The sequence below is a fragment of the Nymphaea colorata genome, chromosome 6 (genome assembly GCF_008831285.2).
Source record: "Nymphaea colorata isolate Beijing-Zhang1983 chromosome 6, ASM883128v2, whole genome shotgun sequence".
In the NCBI taxonomy this organism is placed as follows: domain Eukaryota; kingdom Viridiplantae; phylum Streptophyta; class Magnoliopsida; order Nymphaeales; family Nymphaeaceae; genus Nymphaea; species Nymphaea colorata.
Window position 1 is genome coordinate 2,006,417 of NC_045143.1, and position 20,630 is coordinate 2,027,046.

At 39.5% G+C, this 20,630-nt stretch overlaps 2 protein-coding genes across 3 annotated transcripts; one reads left to right on the top strand and one right to left on the bottom strand.

Annotated features, from left to right (window-relative positions):
• Positions 1–2,313: 2,313 nt before the first annotated feature.
• Positions 2,314–6,373, top strand: LOC116256820 (zinc finger BED domain-containing protein RICESLEEPER 2-like). Its single transcript, XM_031633316.2, has 4 exons — positions 2,314–2,492; positions 3,681–5,807; positions 5,887–5,945; positions 6,041–6,373. Exons 2-3 carry the CDS (start codon positions 3,845–3,847, stop codon positions 5,943–5,945), a joined length of 2,022 nt encoding a protein of 673 aa, XP_031489176.1. The 5' UTR covers positions 2,314–2,492; positions 3,681–3,844; the 3' UTR covers positions 6,041–6,373.
• A 2,187-nt stretch (positions 6,374–8,560) lies between these two features.
• LOC116256245 (FACT complex subunit SSRP1-like) lies at positions 8,561–20,426 on the bottom strand. 2 transcript variants are annotated; one of them, XM_031632545.2, is made up of 16 exons: positions 20,298–20,426; positions 19,394–19,579; positions 18,194–18,299; positions 16,622–16,758; positions 13,888–13,971; positions 13,637–13,731; positions 13,334–13,442; positions 13,101–13,187; positions 12,889–12,981; positions 11,355–11,552; positions 11,109–11,260; positions 10,875–11,028; positions 10,691–10,789; positions 10,335–10,520; positions 10,001–10,079; positions 8,561–8,977 (listed from the first exon to the last, which is right to left on the bottom strand). In XM_031632545.2, exons 1-16 carry the CDS (start codon positions 20,349–20,351, stop codon positions 8,853–8,855), a joined length of 1,944 nt encoding a protein of 647 aa, XP_031488405.1. In that variant the 5' UTR covers positions 20,352–20,426; the 3' UTR covers positions 8,561–8,852. The 2 variants fall into 2 exon arrangements, with proteins under 2 accessions (XP_031488405.1, XP_031488406.1); XM_031632546.2 differs by lacking the exon at positions 20,298–20,426 and adding an exon at positions 19,692–19,835.
• Between the last annotated feature and the right edge of the window lie 204 nt (positions 20,427–20,630).

Consider the following 20,630-nt stretch of genomic DNA (forward strand, 5'->3'; position numbering starts at 1 on the left):
TGATAATGGCAAAAAGTATTCAAGATCTGGATGAAGACTTGTATTAAATAAACCAACAATTTGAATCCAACCACATGGTCTTATCTACTTGAAAATGTCCAAGTGGGTTGCCTTCTGCTCATTGATACGATACAAACAACGCTTACCAAATAGACCATACGGGCTGTTGTTGAGAAGAATACGTTTTAGCTCGGAACTTTGTTCAGCGTTAGGAGCCACATGTTGCTCATATCAGGGTGGCGGCACTCGCCAACCTTCAACCACTATGGCCTTTCTCTCTCTCTCTCTCTTCACTCTATGCCTACTCTCAGGGCCGGATCTACATGTGGGGAAGTGTGGACAGTTGCCCACACGGGTTAGTGAAACAGCAAATTCTCTCAGCAGAGGTGCCGTTTTCCCGAACAGAATTGGCCGCCGATTCACCAAATCGGCGGCCAATTCAGCGGAATCAGTTGTGAATCGGACAAATACCGATTCTTAAACTAATTTAAAATTTAGTTAAACCGACACATAGGTGCACCTCAATCAGCCATTTAATCGAATCAGTTTGTCACCGATCAATTTGAATCAGCCAATTCAAATCGATCACGGCGACCCGGAAAAAAAAAATGTATGAGATGGTAGACATAGGACATGGCATTGGTGAATCTTAGACCTAAATTTCTAGAGGGAGCACTTTGACATACAAATACAAGTAGTTGGGTCCGGCCAAAAACCTATTCTATAGAACCAAACTCTTAAATCTTGGTATAGAGCTTATCTACATGTTTGATTTTTTAAAGGCCAAGATTCCCAAAATCTGACCTGTTTACTTACATGTACTTGATCCACAACATGTTTGGAGCATAGTCACAAATAACGTTTTGGAATTTTAAATGGCAAGGTTTTTCTTCGTTATAATATGGTGATCTTAAAAAAAACGAAAAGATACGATAAATTTTTAAAAATTAAAAGATATAAATGATAAATGAGGCATGAAAAGTCTTCCGCCAGTGCCACAAATACCAACGCTTGGGGAAAATATCTAGGAAAGAAACTGAAAACACTCCCAAGAAGGTAAACCATAATAAGAAAAAAAAAATTAAAGAGGGTAACAAAGATAATTAGCATTTCATTCAATAAAGGGATATTATAGTAAGTAGATCACTTGAAAATGCAAAGTTCTATATATTTCCTTGAAAATGAATATCCTTGCATGGAAATTTCTGGAGAAAAGAGGGATAAACTTCAACGATGGATATCCTAGATTATCATAGATTTGAGACCTTTGTGTAAAAATAACTCAGTTTGATATACAGATCCCAATTTTCTCCATCCTTTTTTAATACCAAGAAGAGCTACCTAGTTAGGGAGCCAACTTAAGACTTCGTATGTAAGGTTGGGCATTGGGTCCGGCTGAGCAAGGCCAGCCCAAGGCTCGGGCTAGCCAAAGCATCCCCCCCACCTAGATTTAGTTATCACGTCAATATATATATATATATATATATATCGAGTTGGGTCGGGCCCCAGTACTCAAACCGGGCCAGTCCAACCCGATAAGTTTCTTTTATCGAGTCAGCCTAAATGTCAAATAACCAGTCAAAGCTCTGCCCATCACGGGCCGAGTACTGGACTACCTATCGAGTATCAGGTTGGTAGGCAGCCAATTTTCATTTCGACTACACTATGCTGCAAACGGGAGATTATCTAACATGCAAGTAGAGGCATAGGACTGCTTAACTATCGAAAGCAGACGACCATATGTTGTCTGGGGCATACTCTTCTCAGAAGCCCAATTGAAAACATAAATCGAGCGACCAAAGTTAAGAGTTGGGTCAGATAATTGATAATCCAAAGGCCTGCTCTCAACTTTACTTGAAGATCCAATGTTTGTTTGATAATAGCACACCAGACTCGGATCGGAAGTCTAATTAAATCTGCCTCCAGTACCAGAGCATGATGGATGTGAGTTCCTCGTGCTTTCTTCTTAAGACAGAAGGGATACTTTCCGATTTGGTTGCCCTGACCTCCAGAGCGGACCCATATAATATCCTGGATCAGACAGATCCAAAATCCATGGGCCAGTCAGAGAGGGTCCATGCCCATTGCAGATCAAAATATCAGGCGAGACCTATGCACCGGTAATTTTTGAATTTGGAAATCTGGAGGATAAAGGCCTGACCCAGTCTGGTTCTGGATACGGATAAGAAGTGGTCCCGGATACCCGGACCGGAATATGGGGCCTTTAACATCCGACCCGAAAAACAACTTTATAGTTACGAGCAGTGGGTCCCACCCTAAGGTGGCGTTATCTCGGGCGATTATCCCAAATTGGAGCCGAGGCAGCAACTTGGGTTGGCTTCTTATTCGGGTTCCCAGTTCCCACCCGAAACCCTAAACTCTGAACTCCCAAGGACCACCGCCTCTGCCCGCGCTTATCCCCCACCGTTCTCCGGCTGCCGCGGCGAAGGATTCCGGCGACCACGTCCCGCTCCTTCCATACTTCTTGAAAGGTGGGTTCTTCTTATTCTTCTTCCTCTTGCTTAATAGTATCAGAAGAAGATATACTCTTTGATTGAATGCATTTGTGTGGTGCCTCTTCAATCTTCTCTCTGTGTTGCTTCCGTGGAAGTTTGTTTCTCTCCAAGTAGTTCGTCGATTGTTGGTGTTTCTGGGGCATGTGGGTTTCTGCTGGTTTACTTATATGTCGACGGAAAACTTGGTGTTCTGGTCTTTCTTCCTCTCTTCATTGGGCAGAAAGATATTCGGTGTGCTCTAAGAAGTTGCTTCTGTGTGTGTGTGTGTTGGGGAGAGAGAGATGCCCAGAGGTTTCGGCTGAGGCCGGTCTCGGTTATATCTTTTGGACGTAAACGGGTCGTGTGGACCTAGGTTTTGCCAAAACTCAGTGCCTATGAGCCACTTTCAAGTTTTCTGGTTGGCTTGGCATTGGTTTCAGACCTGAGGTTGGAGATGCAGGACTCAATCCGGTCTCATCTGCTTTGTCCATGTACTGACCCAGAATTTTCATTAGACGGGTTGGGTTGGGTTGGGTTGGGTTGGATTTGGATCTATGAGTATCCGAATCCAACAGAACCTGATCACGATTCACGCCTTCTATGGTTGGATTCAGGTTCGGGGTCCAGTTTCACGTTGGATATCTAACCAAGTCCGAGTTTGTTTAATGGCATGCAGTAGAATAAGTCGTGTCCCACCAATGACTAGTCCCGATCTTGCACGGAGTACTGCGTTGAATCCAAATCCCGTACTTCAATCGGTCCAAATAAGTGCAAAGACAGGAATACTGGTTCTTGTTCATCGAATTATCATGTTCAGATTCTTTTCTAGTGCGAAAACCGCATGAATTTGATTCTGCCGAATCTGGTCGGGTTGGCCTTTACGTTGTTTGCGTGTGAACTCAATCCAATCCTTGCCACGTTCCCATCATGCTTGATCGTGTTTGTCCAAATTTCTTGGTACATTCCGTCTGGCCTTATCATGCTCCGTTTCACTCCACGCGTAGTTTAGCAATTGGAGATGACCCCATTGTAACAAGTTTGATTCTCTATTCTATTCAGTTTCTTCACTTACCTGCTAGCTGTCAGCATCTTTGGCATTTTGAATTTGAAGTTTCTATTCAGTCGGCAATGGCATTATGGCAGAAACCAGTTCTAACTAGATTGTGTATATTTTCAATCTGGCAGGAAAGATTCTGGTTAGGTCTATGTAAGCAGATAGTGCATCAGATCAAATATGATTCAAGCATCTTCTGGAAATTGACTGTGCATCCTACCAGCACACTTTTGTTTGTTGAAGTTGGTGAAAGTATATTTAAGTGTTCAGGTTTTGGTGACATACCATCTGCACCATGTCTATTATCCCTACCACCCCTACTCAGACTGCTAGTGAAGAAAATGATAGCAATATGGTACAGATGTCAAAATCCATAACTCAAAAACGGCCAAGTAGGTTGAGGTCTGCTGTGTGGAATGATTTTGAAAGAATTAAGAAGAATGGCAAGGACATGGCTGTCTGCAATCTATGTAAGAAGGAATTTGTGGGAGGGACTAGCAGCGGTACGTCACATTTGAAAAAACATCTAGAGAGATGCCCCAGAAGAGCCAATGCTGATGACAGCCAGCAATTGCTTTCGGTACGAAAGAAGAGAAGAGAGAGAACTGTCACTGTAAGCAATGTTAAATTTAGCCAAGAAAGAAGTCGACTTGACCTTGCACATATGATCATTTTACATGGATATCCATTTTCGATGGTTGAGCATATTGGGTTCAGGGTGTTTGTGAACAATCTTCAACCTGCATTTAACATGGTATCACTTGACACTGTCAAGGCAGATTGCTTGGCAATTTATGAGAAAGAGAATGAGAAACTGAAGCAAATCTTGGCAAATATTTCTGGTAAGGTTAGTCTTACGACAGAGATGTGGACTTCTTGTGAGAATGTGGCCTACTTGTGCTTGGTGGGACATTTTATAGATGATGGGTGGGAACTGCAGAGAAAGATTCTCAATTTTGTAATGGTAGGATCCCCTCATACTGGTGAAGCACTTTCTGAGATCCTTGAATCGTGTCTAATGGAGTGGAATATTCCTCATAAAGTGTTTGCAATAACGTTAGATGATTCGCTTGAAAATGGAAATCTCGTCACTAGAATCAGAGAGTCACTCTACCAAAAAAGATTGCTTATGACTGATGCACAGCCATTTCACATGCGATGTGCTGCACACGTTCTCAATATGGTCGTTCAAGATGGCTTAACAGCAGTACATGATGTGATCCACAAGATTCGTGAGACTATAAAGTATATCAAAAGCTCACAAGCAAGAGAGCAAAAGTTCAATGAATCAGTTCATCAGGCTCGAGTTCATAGTCAAAGGAGCTTGTGTCTTGATATCCCAACTCAATGGAGTTCTACATATCTCATGATCGAAGGCGCTTTAGAATACAAGGATGCATTGTTTCGTATGCAAAAGCTTGATGCTAGCTACACTTTTTCTCCAACAGCTCGAGAATGGGAAATGGCAAGTAGCATTAACATTATCCTGAAGCCATTTGTTGAGGTTACCCATATTTTCTCAGGGACTAAATTCCCAACTTCAAATCTCTTTTTCCCATCAATTTGCTCGATTATGTTTCAACTGAATCAGTGGGGTAGCAGTGGAGATGCCTTTGTGCATTCTGTGGCATTGAAGATGAAAGAAACTTTTGATACATATTGGGCTACCTGCAGCTTGATTTTGGCAGTTGCTGTTATCTTAGATCCTCGATTCAAGATGAAGTTAGTAGAGTATTATTATCCACAAATATATGGTATAAACGCTGCAGATCAAATCAAAGATACCTATGATGGAATTTTGAGCCTTTACAATGAGTATGCTACCCGTTCAAACTCGACTTTGCCTTCTCAAGACAACAGACGGACAGGAAACGGTAACAGAAATGATTCTGGTGTTAACTTATCGATGAACCTTACCAATGATCCAAGAGATATGTTGAAAGGATTTGATGAATACCTCTCTGAAACTTCACAAAGCCACCAGTCAAAGACGGATTTGGATCTCTATTTAGAAGAAGCAGTATTTCCACGGAATGTGGAGTTTAACATTTTAAATTGGTGGAAAGTCAATACGCCTAAGTATCCTATTTTGGCTAGGATGGCTCGTGATGTTTTAGCCATCCCTGTTTCAACTGTAGAATTGGATTCAACTTTCAACACTGGAAGCAAGATGCTCGACACTTATCGGAGTTCGCTAGATCTGCAGACACTGCAAGCTCTGATGTGTGCACAAGATTGGTTGCAAGAAAAATTGGATGGTACTCTTGTCTGTCATATTCAAATTTATAACTGAATTTTGTTTGAATTTTTTACTGACTTTTTCTGCTTGTGTTTTAGTTCTACCACTGTCCACAAGCTATTCCGAATCTGCTCTCACTGTTCTCAACCATGTTTAGGTGCAACTGTTGCTCCAGTTCTTGCATGTTTTTTGGATTTTGACCATCCTTCCTCTTAATGGTTTAGCTAACATGCCTTATTTTCATGTTTCCAGGTGGAAAACTGGATTCTGGGTGCATGTTACAAGCCTATCCGATGGCTTTAACTTCTGTTAATATATGATTTAGATTCAGTTAATTCAGAAGATCGGGTTTAGATAGTGCGGCTTTGCATCATGTCAAGTTCTCAGCCTCTAACATTGTAGAGATCTCTGGAGTTCTTAGCCCTTAACATTGTAGAATGATGAGCGGTTTTCCTTTTTCCTTTTCCCTTTTTTTCGGGACATGTTTCCCTTGCAGTTTGTTGTATGTACCGCTAGCTGCTGGAAAATATGTGGAACTTCAACTTTTCAATGGAAAATCTCAAAAGCGTGATCAGTTTAATTCCACTTTTTAGCTTCCATCCCAGCTAGTTGAGTTGGTGAATTTTGATGATGTTTCTTTGAAAGTTGCCCGATTATACGATTATGTGTCAATCGTGGCACATGCATGTCAGCGTGTGTCTCCTTCTCTCCTGTCTTACCCAGTTTCCCATGTTTTTTATGCTAGCTTATTTTGATGTTGGCACTGCAAGCCTAAGCATCATGTGCATTAGACCTTTTTCTTTGTTTATGACGCGGAGAACTTATCTAAAATGCATGTCTCGGTAACCAGTCGTGAGTGTGCTTTCCAGGCGTGACGTTGGTGCTTCCATAATTTTTTTGCCTGTTTATTTGTTATCGAAGTATTGTGGCCATCGTTGCATGAGGTTACCTACCTGTTTATTTTGCCGAATGCGTGTCTTTTTCGAATGATTCTTTTTTTTTTTTTCTCAAGTGATTGGAGAGAACTTTAGGGGCAGCGATGCAAGTTGCTGAAATGACATGATGCTCGACAAACTAGTAAATGTATATTATGTACCGGTTAGACATCTGGTTGAAATAGTTCCTCTGCTTGAAAGAAATTAGGACGAGCACTCCAAGAAACCCGAATACTGGCCATTTAAATTGCCGCCGAAATCTGGACATGTGGCGAAAGTTCTTGAGAGTGCTAAAGGGCCTTTCACAAATATGAACTGTTTTCGAGCTCTTTTTTTTTTCCCGTAAGTTCAACGAGTAACCTTGGACCGTCTTACAAGCAACGGTGCTAGCCGTAGGATACTTTCATGAACTTTATATTATTTACTCTTACAACATGGAGGCTGACATGGGTGTTAAGAACCCCAAATTACTCGAGCATCTGAACTCCATATACTCAGTGGTTGCATGGCCTTTCTAGATAGATTCACCTTGGCTTTCGACTTGATGTGCATGCTCGAATAATGCCGATAAGTCTAGCCCACTCTGTTCTACTGCTGAAGGAGACACTCAACACAGCTGTAAGCCCATGGAACACCCTTCATCTTGTGGATCTTGGAGAAATATGACGCGGCTGCCAAAGCTTGGTATGGTTGTTTCTTGGCACCTTGTCACGAACATCTTGCAGAAAATGTCATGAGTCAAGTAGGAGGTAAAGAGCTTTACGTTATGAAACGAGATTGAGCAAGTTCGTAATCCAAGCAAAGCGGGCACCTGATGTTAGTAAAAGCAAACATGCATAGCTCTTTTGGTTTGTGAACACGTTTCACATAAAATGTCAATAATACACAACTTGACTCTTTTTTTAGTGACAGCAGATCATGGCTTGTACAACTAAAAGATTTGGAGAGTTCGAAACCTAACAGGTTCCTCAAAAGGATAGGGTGTGTCGACTTTTTGTAGGTTTACTTGGACTGCTGATATATATATATATATATATATATATATATATATATATATATAGAGAGAGAGAGAGAGAGAGAGAGAGAATCTGGAGAAAGAAACGTTTAACCTTTCACAGTGCACTGCCCAATACAAGCATGCCCACCCAATACCAATACATTACATTAAACAGGCATGATTTAACCAAACTCCAAAAGGTTGGAGGATGTAACTTTCCTTTCACTTCTGTGTATATAAGTGAACTATGGTTCAAAGCCAACCAGTTCGCTTAAATGAATTGTTAAAAACATATATATATAATAATAAGTACCTAAATGCTCATAATTTTCTTCTCTTTATTTTTTTTCTCCACTTATAGATTAAAAACCCTCATGAATGAGCTGCATGACTCTTTGATAACCAAAGTTAGAATTTATGAATTTTTTCATCTACATTGGACGAAAAAAATCTTTCGGTCCTTCACATAACACAAACCGATACATTGCATCAGGCCGTATGTTCCAAGGGAGATCAATGACCTACGTGATTAGATGGAACTTATGATGGCCGGAAGATTTCAATACACATGGTTGGGTCGACCCTAACCTAAACCTCGAAACCTAACCCCACATTAACCCGGTACCACTCCCAAATTCCGTACATTGCCCTCACTTGAACCGTCCTCTAGCAGTTTCCAACTTTCTACTTGTCTGGACCAAGGATGCACACCCGTCAAGCAGTTGCAACCAGGTATCCTCCTCGACCTCCAAATATTTTAAGCAAACATCCAACCGATAACGTCGTCTGGACCGCTTCATTTTCATTAGCGGTGCTGTTTCTCTCGGCGACGACAGAACGTCACAGAAATGCGTTGATTTGTAAATGTAAGCGTTGTTACAACCGCAAAGAAACCAGCGGATGTACCATCCGTTCTTTGGCTGGACTGAGGTGAAAGTCCCCGCCCAAACAGCTATTCTGGACAGAAGTACAATTAGCAGCTGTTTCTCTGCATGACTATTCAGAATCAAGAACAAACATGACGAAACTACTACGGTCAGGAGGTCAGTGCGAAAGAGGACTGTACACCTACTAATCTATCAACAGTGCCGTCGCACAGAGCAACAGAGCTCTTCCCGTGAGTGGATGGGCACTAATCGCTGGCTGGCTCATCTTCAGAGTCGACATGGATAGGACCACTCTTATACCCAGCCATTTCATCCTTGTATCGCTTCTGATCTGCACGTGCCATCCCCTCATACTGCTCTTTCTCTTCTCCTGCATGAAGTCGGAACGTTAGCACCGGAAACCGCAGTTATTTTTTCTCGAAATGCTTGCTCCAATAAAACTTCAATCAGAGCAAAGGGAATTCAAAGATTTGAAACAAAGTGGTCCAGCAGACCTCCAAATACTACTCAAGACCCTAATGTTGCAGAGAGAAGAAACAAACTGATCCAGCAGGTCTCTGCAAAGTGCAACTTGGCAACTATCGCCATGCCTTACCTGGCATAGTTTTCATGGGACCCATTGAGAGTTCACCACCCATTTCAAGGAGAATTTTGTTTCAATGTATTCAAAGCAAGCAAGAGTGGGACGCCTTCTGAACCACCAAAAGGTTTGCACAATCTTACGAGATTTCTGCTCTCGGTCCAGCATTCATCTCAAGCAAACAGAAATATGGAAAAGCAGCAAAATTCCACAGAAAACTTGGAGGAGAAAACAGAGAGCCCATAAACATTTTCTCAAGGCAAAAGAACTTGTGTATTAACAAAAGGTTGCACGTGATCATACCCTAATCTGATTTGGTGGACTTTCACCAGGCAGAAAAGAGTGTAATAAAGAATAACCATAAGACAGAACCTTGAGTATTATGGAAAGGTTGCCATGCACGTAGTCTCATTCTATAAATAATTCTTGTTCATTAGGCAGGCAAGAATGTGTCAAAGAAGAGTCATGTCAACTTGGAGTAGCTATATGTTGGTACCCATAAATCTATTAATCCAGAATGCACAAGCATGTGCAGTTTAACTATGAAAAGTAGATCTGCTTTTGGATTACTAAAGTTAGAGAGGCTCCAAGAAACACAAATATGCAAACCATCATTTGCGTGCTGGTTCACCTGGACCAGCAAAAATAGATTAACATTGTGAAGGAAATTATTCCACAGATCCTGAACCCTTTTCTTATGATGCATGCTTTAATATCAACCTAGCTGATGAATAAAAGAGATGAGATCTTTAACTGATTTCGATAATCGATGTAGCTTGTGAGAAGGATATGAGATGAGAATAAAAAAAGTACCAGAAATTTTCTTCCATTTCTCCCCAAGGGCCCTCCCAACATCAGTAAAGGACAACCCAGGGTTGCTCCTCTTAACATTCTGCATATGCAACGAACAATTAAGCAGCAGACAAACATTGATGAAAAAAAAAGCATAAGCAAAACAATATTTTCAACATCTAAAGATAAATTCTGCATACTCAAACATAAGGAAATACAAATAAAAGTGCATTTTTTTCACCATCAAAAGACAATTATTTCATAGCCAACCAATCCTTCCTTCTAAGGAACTGCTTATTCGCAGAAGCAAAGCAGAGAAGCTTAGATGCATAAAAAGATAATGCAAACATCTTACTTCTCTTTCACTTGTTGAGAAAAACATAAACGCAGACATGGCTCTCTTTGGTGCATTTGGATCCTTTTTCTTCTTTGGCTGCTTTCTTTTTTTCGAACCATCATCACCCTCATCCCTTGACTTTTTTTTCCCAGGAGTAGATTTTGCAGTAACAGACTCTTTTTTAGCCTCTTTCCTTGCGGGCTTCTGATTTAGCGAATCAAAGTCATCAACAAAATAAAAAAGGAAATGAAGCTAACTTCATTTTTCAGTCTCAAACCAACTATAAGTATGATATCTGTTTGACAGAGGCGTATCCATAAACTAACCAACATGAAATCGAATGACAGAACCATGTGCTGAAAAAAAAGACTTACTTCCCTGTCTTCTGCACTTCCACTGGCATCTGAATCTTCTTCTTCTGAATCATCAGTAGGGGAACCACTATCATCTTTATCAACAACAAAATCTTCATCCTGAATAGTCCAACCAAAATAAGAAAAGGAGTTATGCTGAACCACAGAACCAGAACACCACAGAACAAATCAATTAATGAATTACCTCTTCATCGCTTTCTTCACCACCTTCATCGCGTTGATTTTTTATGCGCTCAAGATGAGGGTCAACAGCATCATCATCATCATCATTAAGAACATCTGCAACACCCCCTGTTGTCTGGGTGGCGCCGAGGTTCAAGATCTTCAAACCTTTTGAGCTGAGAGAATCATTTGTCAGAATTTAAAGCAGCCACAAAATCTAGACAAAGCAATAATTATGAATCAGAAGCTTAACAACCTTATAAAATCAAAGAGATTATGATATTCATTTCTCTGAATGTTCCTGAATTGATGCTCCTGTTCGCTTTTCAATTTTACTAACAGATCAAAGTAGTGAGATGACATAACCGCCCCTCCAGCTCCATGCCTCTCAAACTCAACATACTCAATCTGGTTATGAAGAAGACAACAATCCCTATTGAACAAGCAGAAAAGCACATGCAAGTGCAAACAATCACACAACCTTCAGATTGAGGACAAGTACCTCATCATGCAATATAAGTGTGGGGGGCTTGGGCAGAAAGAAAAAGCCCTTCTCAAGAGGATAGAGAATTCCATCTTCAGCTTTTAATGATGACTTTACTGCCAGGCCATCCTGAGCACTACGGAATTTCCCAGGTCGTGTTACTTTAGCACCAGATAATCCTCTCAATGTCTGAGTGAATACATCAGCTATCAAACCCTGGAAAATCTCAAAAGAAAAAAGGACCATATTTTAGTTACCTCATACAAATCAATGAGAATTCAGATAAGAAATACATAAAGTGCCCTGAACGAACCAAATATTTCAAAAGAAACCACCCAAGGAACAGATTTTGTCACGTCCTACCAAATTAATACAAGTAAATGCAGAATCTGTGCCCATTCCTTTTGCAGCAGAAATAGACATAAAAGTGGGCAGAGGAACCAGACAGCATAGGGTCCATTTCAGTAGATAGAAGACATAAAACTACATTTGTAACCGCAGATAACCAAAAGAAATTGTCAACTCCAACTGCTATGACGTCTTAAATAAATCACCACAGAAGGAACCCATTTCCAAACGTATCACCAATATCCATTTTAACACTGATCACCGGAAAGAAAGATACTAAAAAGAAAGAAAAGCAATGACATGCTCGTGCAAAACACAATTTCTTTATGGGAGCATTTAAATCCAAGTAAGCAACGTGAATTGAATTGAACTATGTAAAAAAAAACCAACCTCAATAACAAACTTGCCCTTTTACTCTTTGGAGCTGACATAAACAGCTGCTTCAAGCATATGCAAGGTTTAAAAGGTACCAGTCCAAAATACAAGCTAATTGTAAAAGAATTGAGCTGGTGGCATAGATTAACAGATGCATAATCATAACAATGGAAGTGATCCATATACATAACATACACAGGAACACATATTGTGTCTGTAATTTTGAAAACCTGCAGCTGAAAGAAAGATCTATCCTAAGAATTTTTCAATATGAGAACTATAAAATTACATTATTTACTAGAACATTCATGTTGATAACTTTCTTTCCAATAGAAACACCCAAAAACCGAACTCATGGTCAAGGGCAGGCCAATGGGGGGCTGGCAGAAGCCATCAGCCATGGCCCTTCCAGATACTCTGAAAAATTAAGAAGCAACCTGTTAAAATTTTAGATGTCTTATTTTGGCCATATAAGAATTTTGAAAAAGTATAGTGGTTCCTGTGAGTCTGTGACAATAGGTCTGACCTTTGAACTGTTTACCTCACTCCTCCCCCAACCTAAGAAACACACAAAATCCTGGCCCCGCCCTGCTTATGGTAGTTGGATAACCATCAACACGTTCTTCTTGGATGGATAAGGAACAATAATGACTATAAAGGTAGAAAAGACAAATCCCATGACATGGAAGCATCCATTTTTCCTAACACAAACCTGCTTGGACAGCAAGTACCATACTTTTACCACTTAATTGCAACTTGCAAGATTAAAAAGAAAAAGTAGCAGCTAACACTAGAACAGAAAAAAATAATAAAATAAGATATCAATAACCTTATGAGATGCTTCTAGCCTGTCCTTGTACTTTGTTTTCAAGAGATCTTCACTAATGGACAGCTTACTTTCAATGACTCTGTCCCGTTCAAACTAAAAAAGCAAAAAAAAAAAAAAAAGGAATGAAAGAACATATGTTAAAGATGGAAACAGAGCAAAGCCACCGTTGGACATGAGTTCCAGAACAAGAAACAGTATGTAACAGACTTTACCTGCATCACAATATGTGGATACAAAGTTTGCCCCTTCCGAATAGGCGGATCCAATGTAACAATAACAAAAATATGTGGTTGATTAGACTGCAAAAACGAGTGAAAATCAAGAAAAATATCTCAAGAAAATATGACTAAAGAAGATAGGGATGTCTAAGCATTCTAAATGATAATTTCCGAGCAAGAAAAGGACCATTTTAGACTTCAAGGATTAGCATGGATATTCATTAAACCTTAGGCAACTGAAAAAGACGAACTATGCTGCTGTACTGAATCTTGAAATCATTTGCTTGTCCTTGAAGCCGCAAAAATGACATATGAAGCTCAATATTGTAGCGTCCTCTGCATAAGTTAAGCATATGAGACTATGAGTACCTTTTCTGGAATTAAGACACTTCCACAACCCATAATCTTCAAGTACCTTTTCTGGAATTAAGACACCTCCACAACCTATAATCTTCAACATGCTAATTAACTACCAATGAACTACAACTGCATTACAGAAATACTTCATCGTTTGCGGAAAGCTTCCATACCTAGGAGTTAATATAGCAACCCCATCAAACATAGCAACAGCTTCCTCACCTGATGCACCAACGTCTGCCATGGACATCATTTTTTCTTGGAAAACCTATTATTCAGAATAAGAATTCATCAATAGTTCATCGCTCATCCAAGTGTTATGCCCATTGATTCCATTTCATCATCGTTTTCAGATTAACAAACTCAGCCCCTGTTTCAAAAATTTCTTTATACAATTTATAACTAAGCAAGCTCATAAACTCACCTGCGCTGGAGGCCGTGTTTCATCTCCAACAAAGGTTGTATTTGTATTAGGTACGTGGAAGGCCAATTCCATCAGTGAGTCCTTCTATAATCAGAAGCAGGAAAAGTAAGAAAAAGCAAGATACTGCATGTGTGTGACTTTCTAGACAAAACATTTTTAACACCATGATGTAGGATGAATCTCCAGCAGCTAATAGCACATAATACCTAAGTAACTATGTTGCTCCAACGCACAGCTTAGGGGCACACCTTTAAGTGGTCTAAACAAGCGGACGACCACCTAGGTGCCTAAAATTTGTTCAAACAAAAAAAAAATTATTGCTTCTCTCTATATTGGTACTTCCAATTTTTCATGATTGTATTCCAGGCCTTAGACGTCCAGTCAACAGCTGCGCCTCAATGCATTTCAGGGCTATGTCACATGGGTGCGGAGTGCAGGTGCTGGTGTGGGTGCCGATGCCGGGGTGGGATGCGGCAGTTTGTTATTTGTTATATAAGTAATTTTATTTATCTATAACTTTAAACTTTTATTATCAGGGTTAACTTGAATCGATATATCAATGAAAACTCGGCCAAAACATTTTTCAGAATGGTCAAAACTCATTTGACGCCATGTCGGTCAGCACCAGCACCCAATCGGTGCGGGTGCACCACCATAGTTCGCCGCACCCATGTGACTTAGTTTCAAAGAGCTAAGCAAGTGGAAAGTAGCCTAGGATACTAAAATTGGTTCAAACAAAAAGATTTAATTAATTGTGCCTCTCTATAAAACCATGTCTTATATTCTTCCAGCTTCTAAGATACTCTTTGGAGTCGATCCTCATCCCATCCCTCTTTTGTCTCCCTTTGCTTCTTTCCTTCCCACCTATGTCACACAGGTACTCCTCCTAGGAGGAGTACCCGCATGGTACCGGTACGACACTGGTACCGATACAGGTACGTTGGTGGGTACGCCAGAAGTGCGGCGTTGACCGCATCGGGTGCGGTCAACACACCCAGGGTCATATTCGACCATTTTCAGACTCGATCAAAGTTGACCGAGTCTAAAGTTGTCCATTTTCATTTTAACGTTTTTTAATATTTTCACGTTTTAAACCATTTTAACGTTAAATATATCAAAACCCTAAAACCTTTTTCGTTTCGTTCGTTTCTTCCTCTCTCACGCACAGCGTTCCTCTCTCACCGACGACCACGCACGGTAACGGGCAAAGGCAGGGGCAGAGACCGGCGGCTGCAGGCGACAAACAGCGACAGCAGACGATCTCCGACGGCGGCGGGCGACGGGCGGCGAACAGCGATGGTATTTGCTTTTTTTCATCGTTTTCTCATTTTCTGTCGATGGGCTGAGCCTTCCATCATCTCCGGTGCCAGCAAACGGCGCTTTTCACCGGCAGAGCCTTCCATCGTCTTATTTTTTCTGAATCCTTTTTCTATTTGTCGCCTGCAGAGGGTTTCTTCATTTTTGTTCATTGCCTGTAGTCGATTCCCTTTTCTTTGTTCCTTTTTTTTTTTTGTTCCGTGTTCCCTCTTTTGTTTGTTATGTTACTTATGTAAAAGTGTATGTTATTTTGTTTGTGCTTCTACTGTGATTGCCATTGCCATTGTCATAAGTTAATTTTTATAAACTTGTAGATGTTGTAGACACCTTTCCTTTGATGAAACTGATTGCTATGTAGTTCATGGATTGTTTTTCACTCCAAACTGAAAATTTTTACTGCTTGTAATAAGCACATTAAGGGAATTTATGCAGCCACTTGACTGTACTTCTTACTTTTGTTCAACTTCTGTATCTAGTTCCTTGTTGGCCCTTTGGTCTCTCGTCAATTCATTCCTCTTATTATTCAGGTGGTACTTTATGTGACTAAGGAGAATGAGAATCAAGACTGATAAATTTTGGATTATGAATTATGAATATGTTATTCTGTTTGTAATTTTTTAATATATATATGTGTGAATATGTTATTCTGTTTGAAATTTTTTGACATATATATGTATATGTGCATGTGTGTTACGGCCGTACCCCCGCACCCAAGTTTTTTAAAAATGGTCTGTACCCGTACCCGCAAATTGGGACCAATTGGTTTTGCCTAGGCACCAAGTATGCCTTTTCAAGCTCAGACAGTTCATGCAAGGAATTTGAAAACTTTGCCCCCTCCTCCCCCAACCTCCCGCGGGAAAAAAAAAGCTCTCTATTTTCTTCTTTCCTTCAACAGTGCCATTTAAGACCAACTAACTTTGCTCAGGTCCTTACTTCAGACCTTTATCTGCAGCTTAGCACTCTTGAGCACATAGCTAAAGATTTGTTTTTTCTGTCTTAAACTTGGTTAATTCTTCCAAATCCCATGGCCATAAAAATCATCCTCATATTTTTATCAGCAAGGTTTTCCAGGCATGTTTCAACAAAGTTGTGTCATTTAGGAAATTTCTGGTGTTTAAAAAAATAAAAAGTATTATAAGCATAACAAAATTATTAGCTATCTACTAATTTCTTACAAGAAAATCAATGAAGCTCCAAAGTAATCTCTATTATGGGGTCATTGCCGCATCACCATAAGATCCTCTTTCACTATTATTTCCAGTTTTAATTTACTGTTTAAATCGCAAAAGTTTTACCAAATTTCTGCTTGTAAATAATAATAGACAACCCAGGCAAATACTGCTAATGGGACCACATTAGCAATCTTACAGGCTATTGGCCAAAAATAAATAGCATACAACTGAAAATGATAACAGACCTCATTTGCACCAGTAGTATCATCCAAATGAAACTCCAACATAACATCATTCTTGCCTTGTAAATGTATCTGAGATACATCTGCTAAAGATACCTCCAAAGCTTGCTTTGAACCAACCAAGAAAGTCAACATATTTCCTGCCAGTTCAAGGTAGATTACAATGGTGATACTCCCAAATTAAAATCTCTACAAGACTAACAGGCTAAGTGGCTAGCCCATAAAACATAATAAGTACACTGTACAAGCCACACTTGTTGTAAACAGTACAGAAAACAAAGAAAAGGCAGCAGATCACATTATATGTTTTCCAAATTAAGCAGAAGGGTACTCAAACATCTTTTCCTTCCATATAGATCAGTTTAACTCATCACTCCCAATAGAGATGGATAAAAAGTTTGGACTCACATCAGTTTACCAAATTTGACTTAGTCAGACCTTCCTTGTCGGACTTAGACTCCGATTCAGACTTGAACCTCTGAAACCAAATCCACATCCAACAGCAGTAGCTGATAAGATCCGTGCTACACATATAATCAGCTCACATCCTAATCACATCTTGGGTTTGGATTTAGATTTAGACTCAGTCACCTGAACCATATATCAAGACTGAGTCCAACTAAAGTAAGACACTTTTCCTAATAAACAGATCCAGTGTTTTGATAAATCAAATATGCTGGCATCTATATTACTCAACAATCCAAATTTAGTTTGAAGTATGCCAACAACTCTTCTAGCCTGAAGTTATTAAAGAACTGCATAGTAACCACCCTGCAAATGGCCCAATTTTAGAAGTTGAAAATCTGTTTTAAAATCTAATGACTCAACACTTGACTCGTCCATTCTTTACTAGTGACTCAGGGCCAGGGGTGAACTTTGTGACCCTGGCCAAGTTCTGTTGATGACTGTTTTCCAAAGAAAATCAATATATAAACTGAGATTTATTGATTACATTTACAACTCAGAAATATGTCAACTTAACATCAAATAAAGTAATAACTAAGTTATATTTACTCATATGATAACAAGAGCCCAGACAATTAAACTGCTGTTTCTACTTTGCAGTGGGATACTTCAACATAATTTAGTAGCAAGTATCAACATGTCAATGAAAACAACTCAATCTTATCACCAAAATGCAAACTGAGTCAAACCGACCAAGCCGAGTCAACCCGAGTTTCAGTCATAAATGAGCCCTCCTAGACCCAATAAGGAGCTAAATTGAGCCAAATCAACAAGTTTTAATATCAGGTGGTCAGTCGAAATCTATGAGTTGACACAGTAAGTCTTAAAACATTGGAAAACATTACCCTTCAACTTTCTTGATCGATATAGTGGTGACCCTCAAAGTAGAATCCATCATAATAATACATTAGTTAGTTGACTAGGCATATTAAATCCCATTACATGGCACTAGCTTGACTAGCAATTTTTTCTTTTGCATTTTTAAAGATTAGACATGCTTTGTCTGCAACTTAAATTGTCAGTTCAATGCATAAACAAGGAAAATATAAATCAAATGACGGCTTGATTGAAAGAATGATTGTAAGTGAAACAGAAGTTGCGTCACTTTACCATTTAGATCTACTTCACCCCAATTTTGGCCACTAATTGACAGTTGTTTCTCCTCTGGTGTTATATCCACTTTATTTTGCATATAGCTTGTCAAATTGTTGACATCCTGCCAACAAGAGAATAAAACATAATAAAAACAACATAATTTTAAAAAATTGTGCAATTCATCATATTGTTGAGATCCTGGCAATGAAGGAATAGAAGACAGTGCATCAAGACGATAGAAGAAGGTAATGCATAACAATTAAGACAAGATCAAGGTGCCAACAGAACAAGTTCCCAACTCCCTTCCAAGAAGTCAAGAAAGTATTCAGTAAAGAAAATGACCATCCAATCAAAATGTCAGTGATGTTGATACAATAGCGAGAAACAAATCCCTTACAATTAAGAGCAAACTACATGCACACAACGAAAAACATGAAAAAGAAAAAACCTCCATCATTTAATTTAACTAATTAGATGCTGAGATGCCCACATGGCTGAAAGTCATTTGCCTCACAATAATATTTTTGACACCATGAGCCTCATACATGAGATAATCTTTCCCTCGTGTTTCACTTATCAAATCGATAACCGTAGGGGCTCAGATGGGATTCCTTTAAACCTTCCTTTTGAATAGAAAGTCCAATCAAACATGTTATTTTACCGTCAAGGACTATGTGTATAATGACACCCTATGGATGAGTCACCTAGTTCGTGCGTTCAGTCACAGAACTAGCACCCATTTGTTGATAAGTGTCCTAGACAAGAACTACGTGCAACCTTAGCTTCCAATCCTAGTCTCCTAGATCTTCTTATATTAAGAATATACCTAAGGAGTTGGAAGAATGACAAACCCACTTCCATTTTTTTTCAGATTTATTATAGTATCCAAAGAATGGGGAATAGCCTAATGGTGGTCTCATATTTAAGAGCTCAAACTTAGAAACGAAGTTGGCAAATTGGATGGGCTATTACAAATATAATTGCTTAACCACCCGCCCCAACATAAACAAACGATAAATAATTTCCAACATTGATGATAAACTATACACTTAAAAATAAACAAATCCTAAATGAATTTCATAAGAAAGACCAAGGGATGAGAAAGCTTCAAACATATACGAATCCTAAAGCAAGATAAATATCACCTTCACTTCCAATTCCGCTTCCTGGAGCATTTCAAATAAAACCGTGAGTCCATGAGAACCATGACAATACCTGCTCGCGGAAGCCTGTGAACTTGTAAACAAGTCCCGCTTTAATCCGTACACCAAGCTGATATGCTCTTGGAACTTTCATCCACATCAAACTCACTATGTCAGATTTATCAACTTCCACAGCCTTCCCACCACCCAGCTTGCGCCATACAATGCCTCCAGAATGGACCCTAAATTGTCCTGGGTTCTAAATTCAAAAAAATATATATATAAAATAAACTGTTTCAGAAACTCCATGGAACTTCCGACGACCAAAATCCATAAAAAAAACTGTTCTCAGAAGACTGAAAATATGTCACCTCTAGCTAAGTACGATCAAGATCAATTAACTCCCTAAGAATCGGAAGAATTCCTGGTAAAACAACCCAACGCTTCCTAAACCGTACTGGAGCCGCAGTTACGAAACCGTCACATCGCAAAGGGAAATCACAAAGAGACAACCCCCGTCTTAAAATCACAAGAGAAACCAGAATCACTTCAAAATTCAAAACTCAAAACAGAAAACTTCAAACACAGCAAAAATCAAAACAATGCCAAGGAAAAAAACACACAATGTATCAGAACCTGACCGTAAATCAAACCAGCAAAGGAAGTACAGTCCTTAAAACCTAGAAACGCAACAAAAAAAAATTAAAATATCGAAATAACAAATAAGAGTTGAAAGCCAGAAGATGAACAACATCAGATACGATCGTCACAGCCTGCAAGAGACAAAACAACTAAAAGAGAAAGACCATTTTCCATCTGAAAACCCTAACACAACTTTCTCAGTTAAGCCGAAAAGTACTTTGTTCCTCCGTAAGATTCTCTCTGTAAAGCCCATAAAACCCTAAAAAACCGTCCGCTTGAAAGCCAAACAAGAAAGAAAGAGAGAGAGAGAGAGAGAGAGAGAGAGAGAGAGTTACAGCGCCTCCTCGGCCTCCAAGGAGGATATTGTTGAAGAGGTGACCATCCGCCATTATTCACGTTCCCACAGAAGACCCGGGAGAGAGAGCGCCAGAACGAGAACGAGGGAAGCAACAACGCCAAAAATGGCGGTTTAATTCGGCTCCGATTTGCCGCCATTCAGCTTCACTTCAACACAAGCAAAATACCTATAATGCCCCTCATCCGTGGAAAATAATTGTTTTATTTTTATAGAAAAACGCACTTAATATTTCAGAAATAATAAAAATACGCAATATTTGGATACAGTTCAAGAAAGATTAATAAAATATTTGGATACCCATTTTCCACTT

Excerpts from the sequence above, each read along its gene's own strand:
- LOC116256820 (XM_031633316.2), top strand. The coding sequence starts at position 3,845 with ATGTCTATTATCCCTACCACCCCTACTCAGACTGCTAGTGAAGAAAAT. Across the intron at positions 5,808-5,886 it reads GTTGCAAGAAAAATTGGATG|TTCTACCACTGTCCACAAGC; the intron begins GTACTCTTGTCT and ends CTTGTGTTTTAG.
- LOC116256245 (XM_031632545.2), bottom strand. The coding sequence starts at position 20,351 with ATGGCGGATGGTCACCTCTTCAACAATATCCTCCTTGGAGGCCGAGGA. Across the intron at positions 12,982-13,100 it reads ATCCACATATTGTGATGCAG|TTTGAACGGGACAGAGTCAT; the intron begins GTAAAGTCTGTT and ends TTGCTTTTTTAG. Across the intron at positions 11,029-11,108 it reads AATCTCTTTGATTTTATAAG|CTCAAAAGGTTTGAAGATCT; the intron begins GTTGTTAAGCTT and ends TGATTCTCTCAG.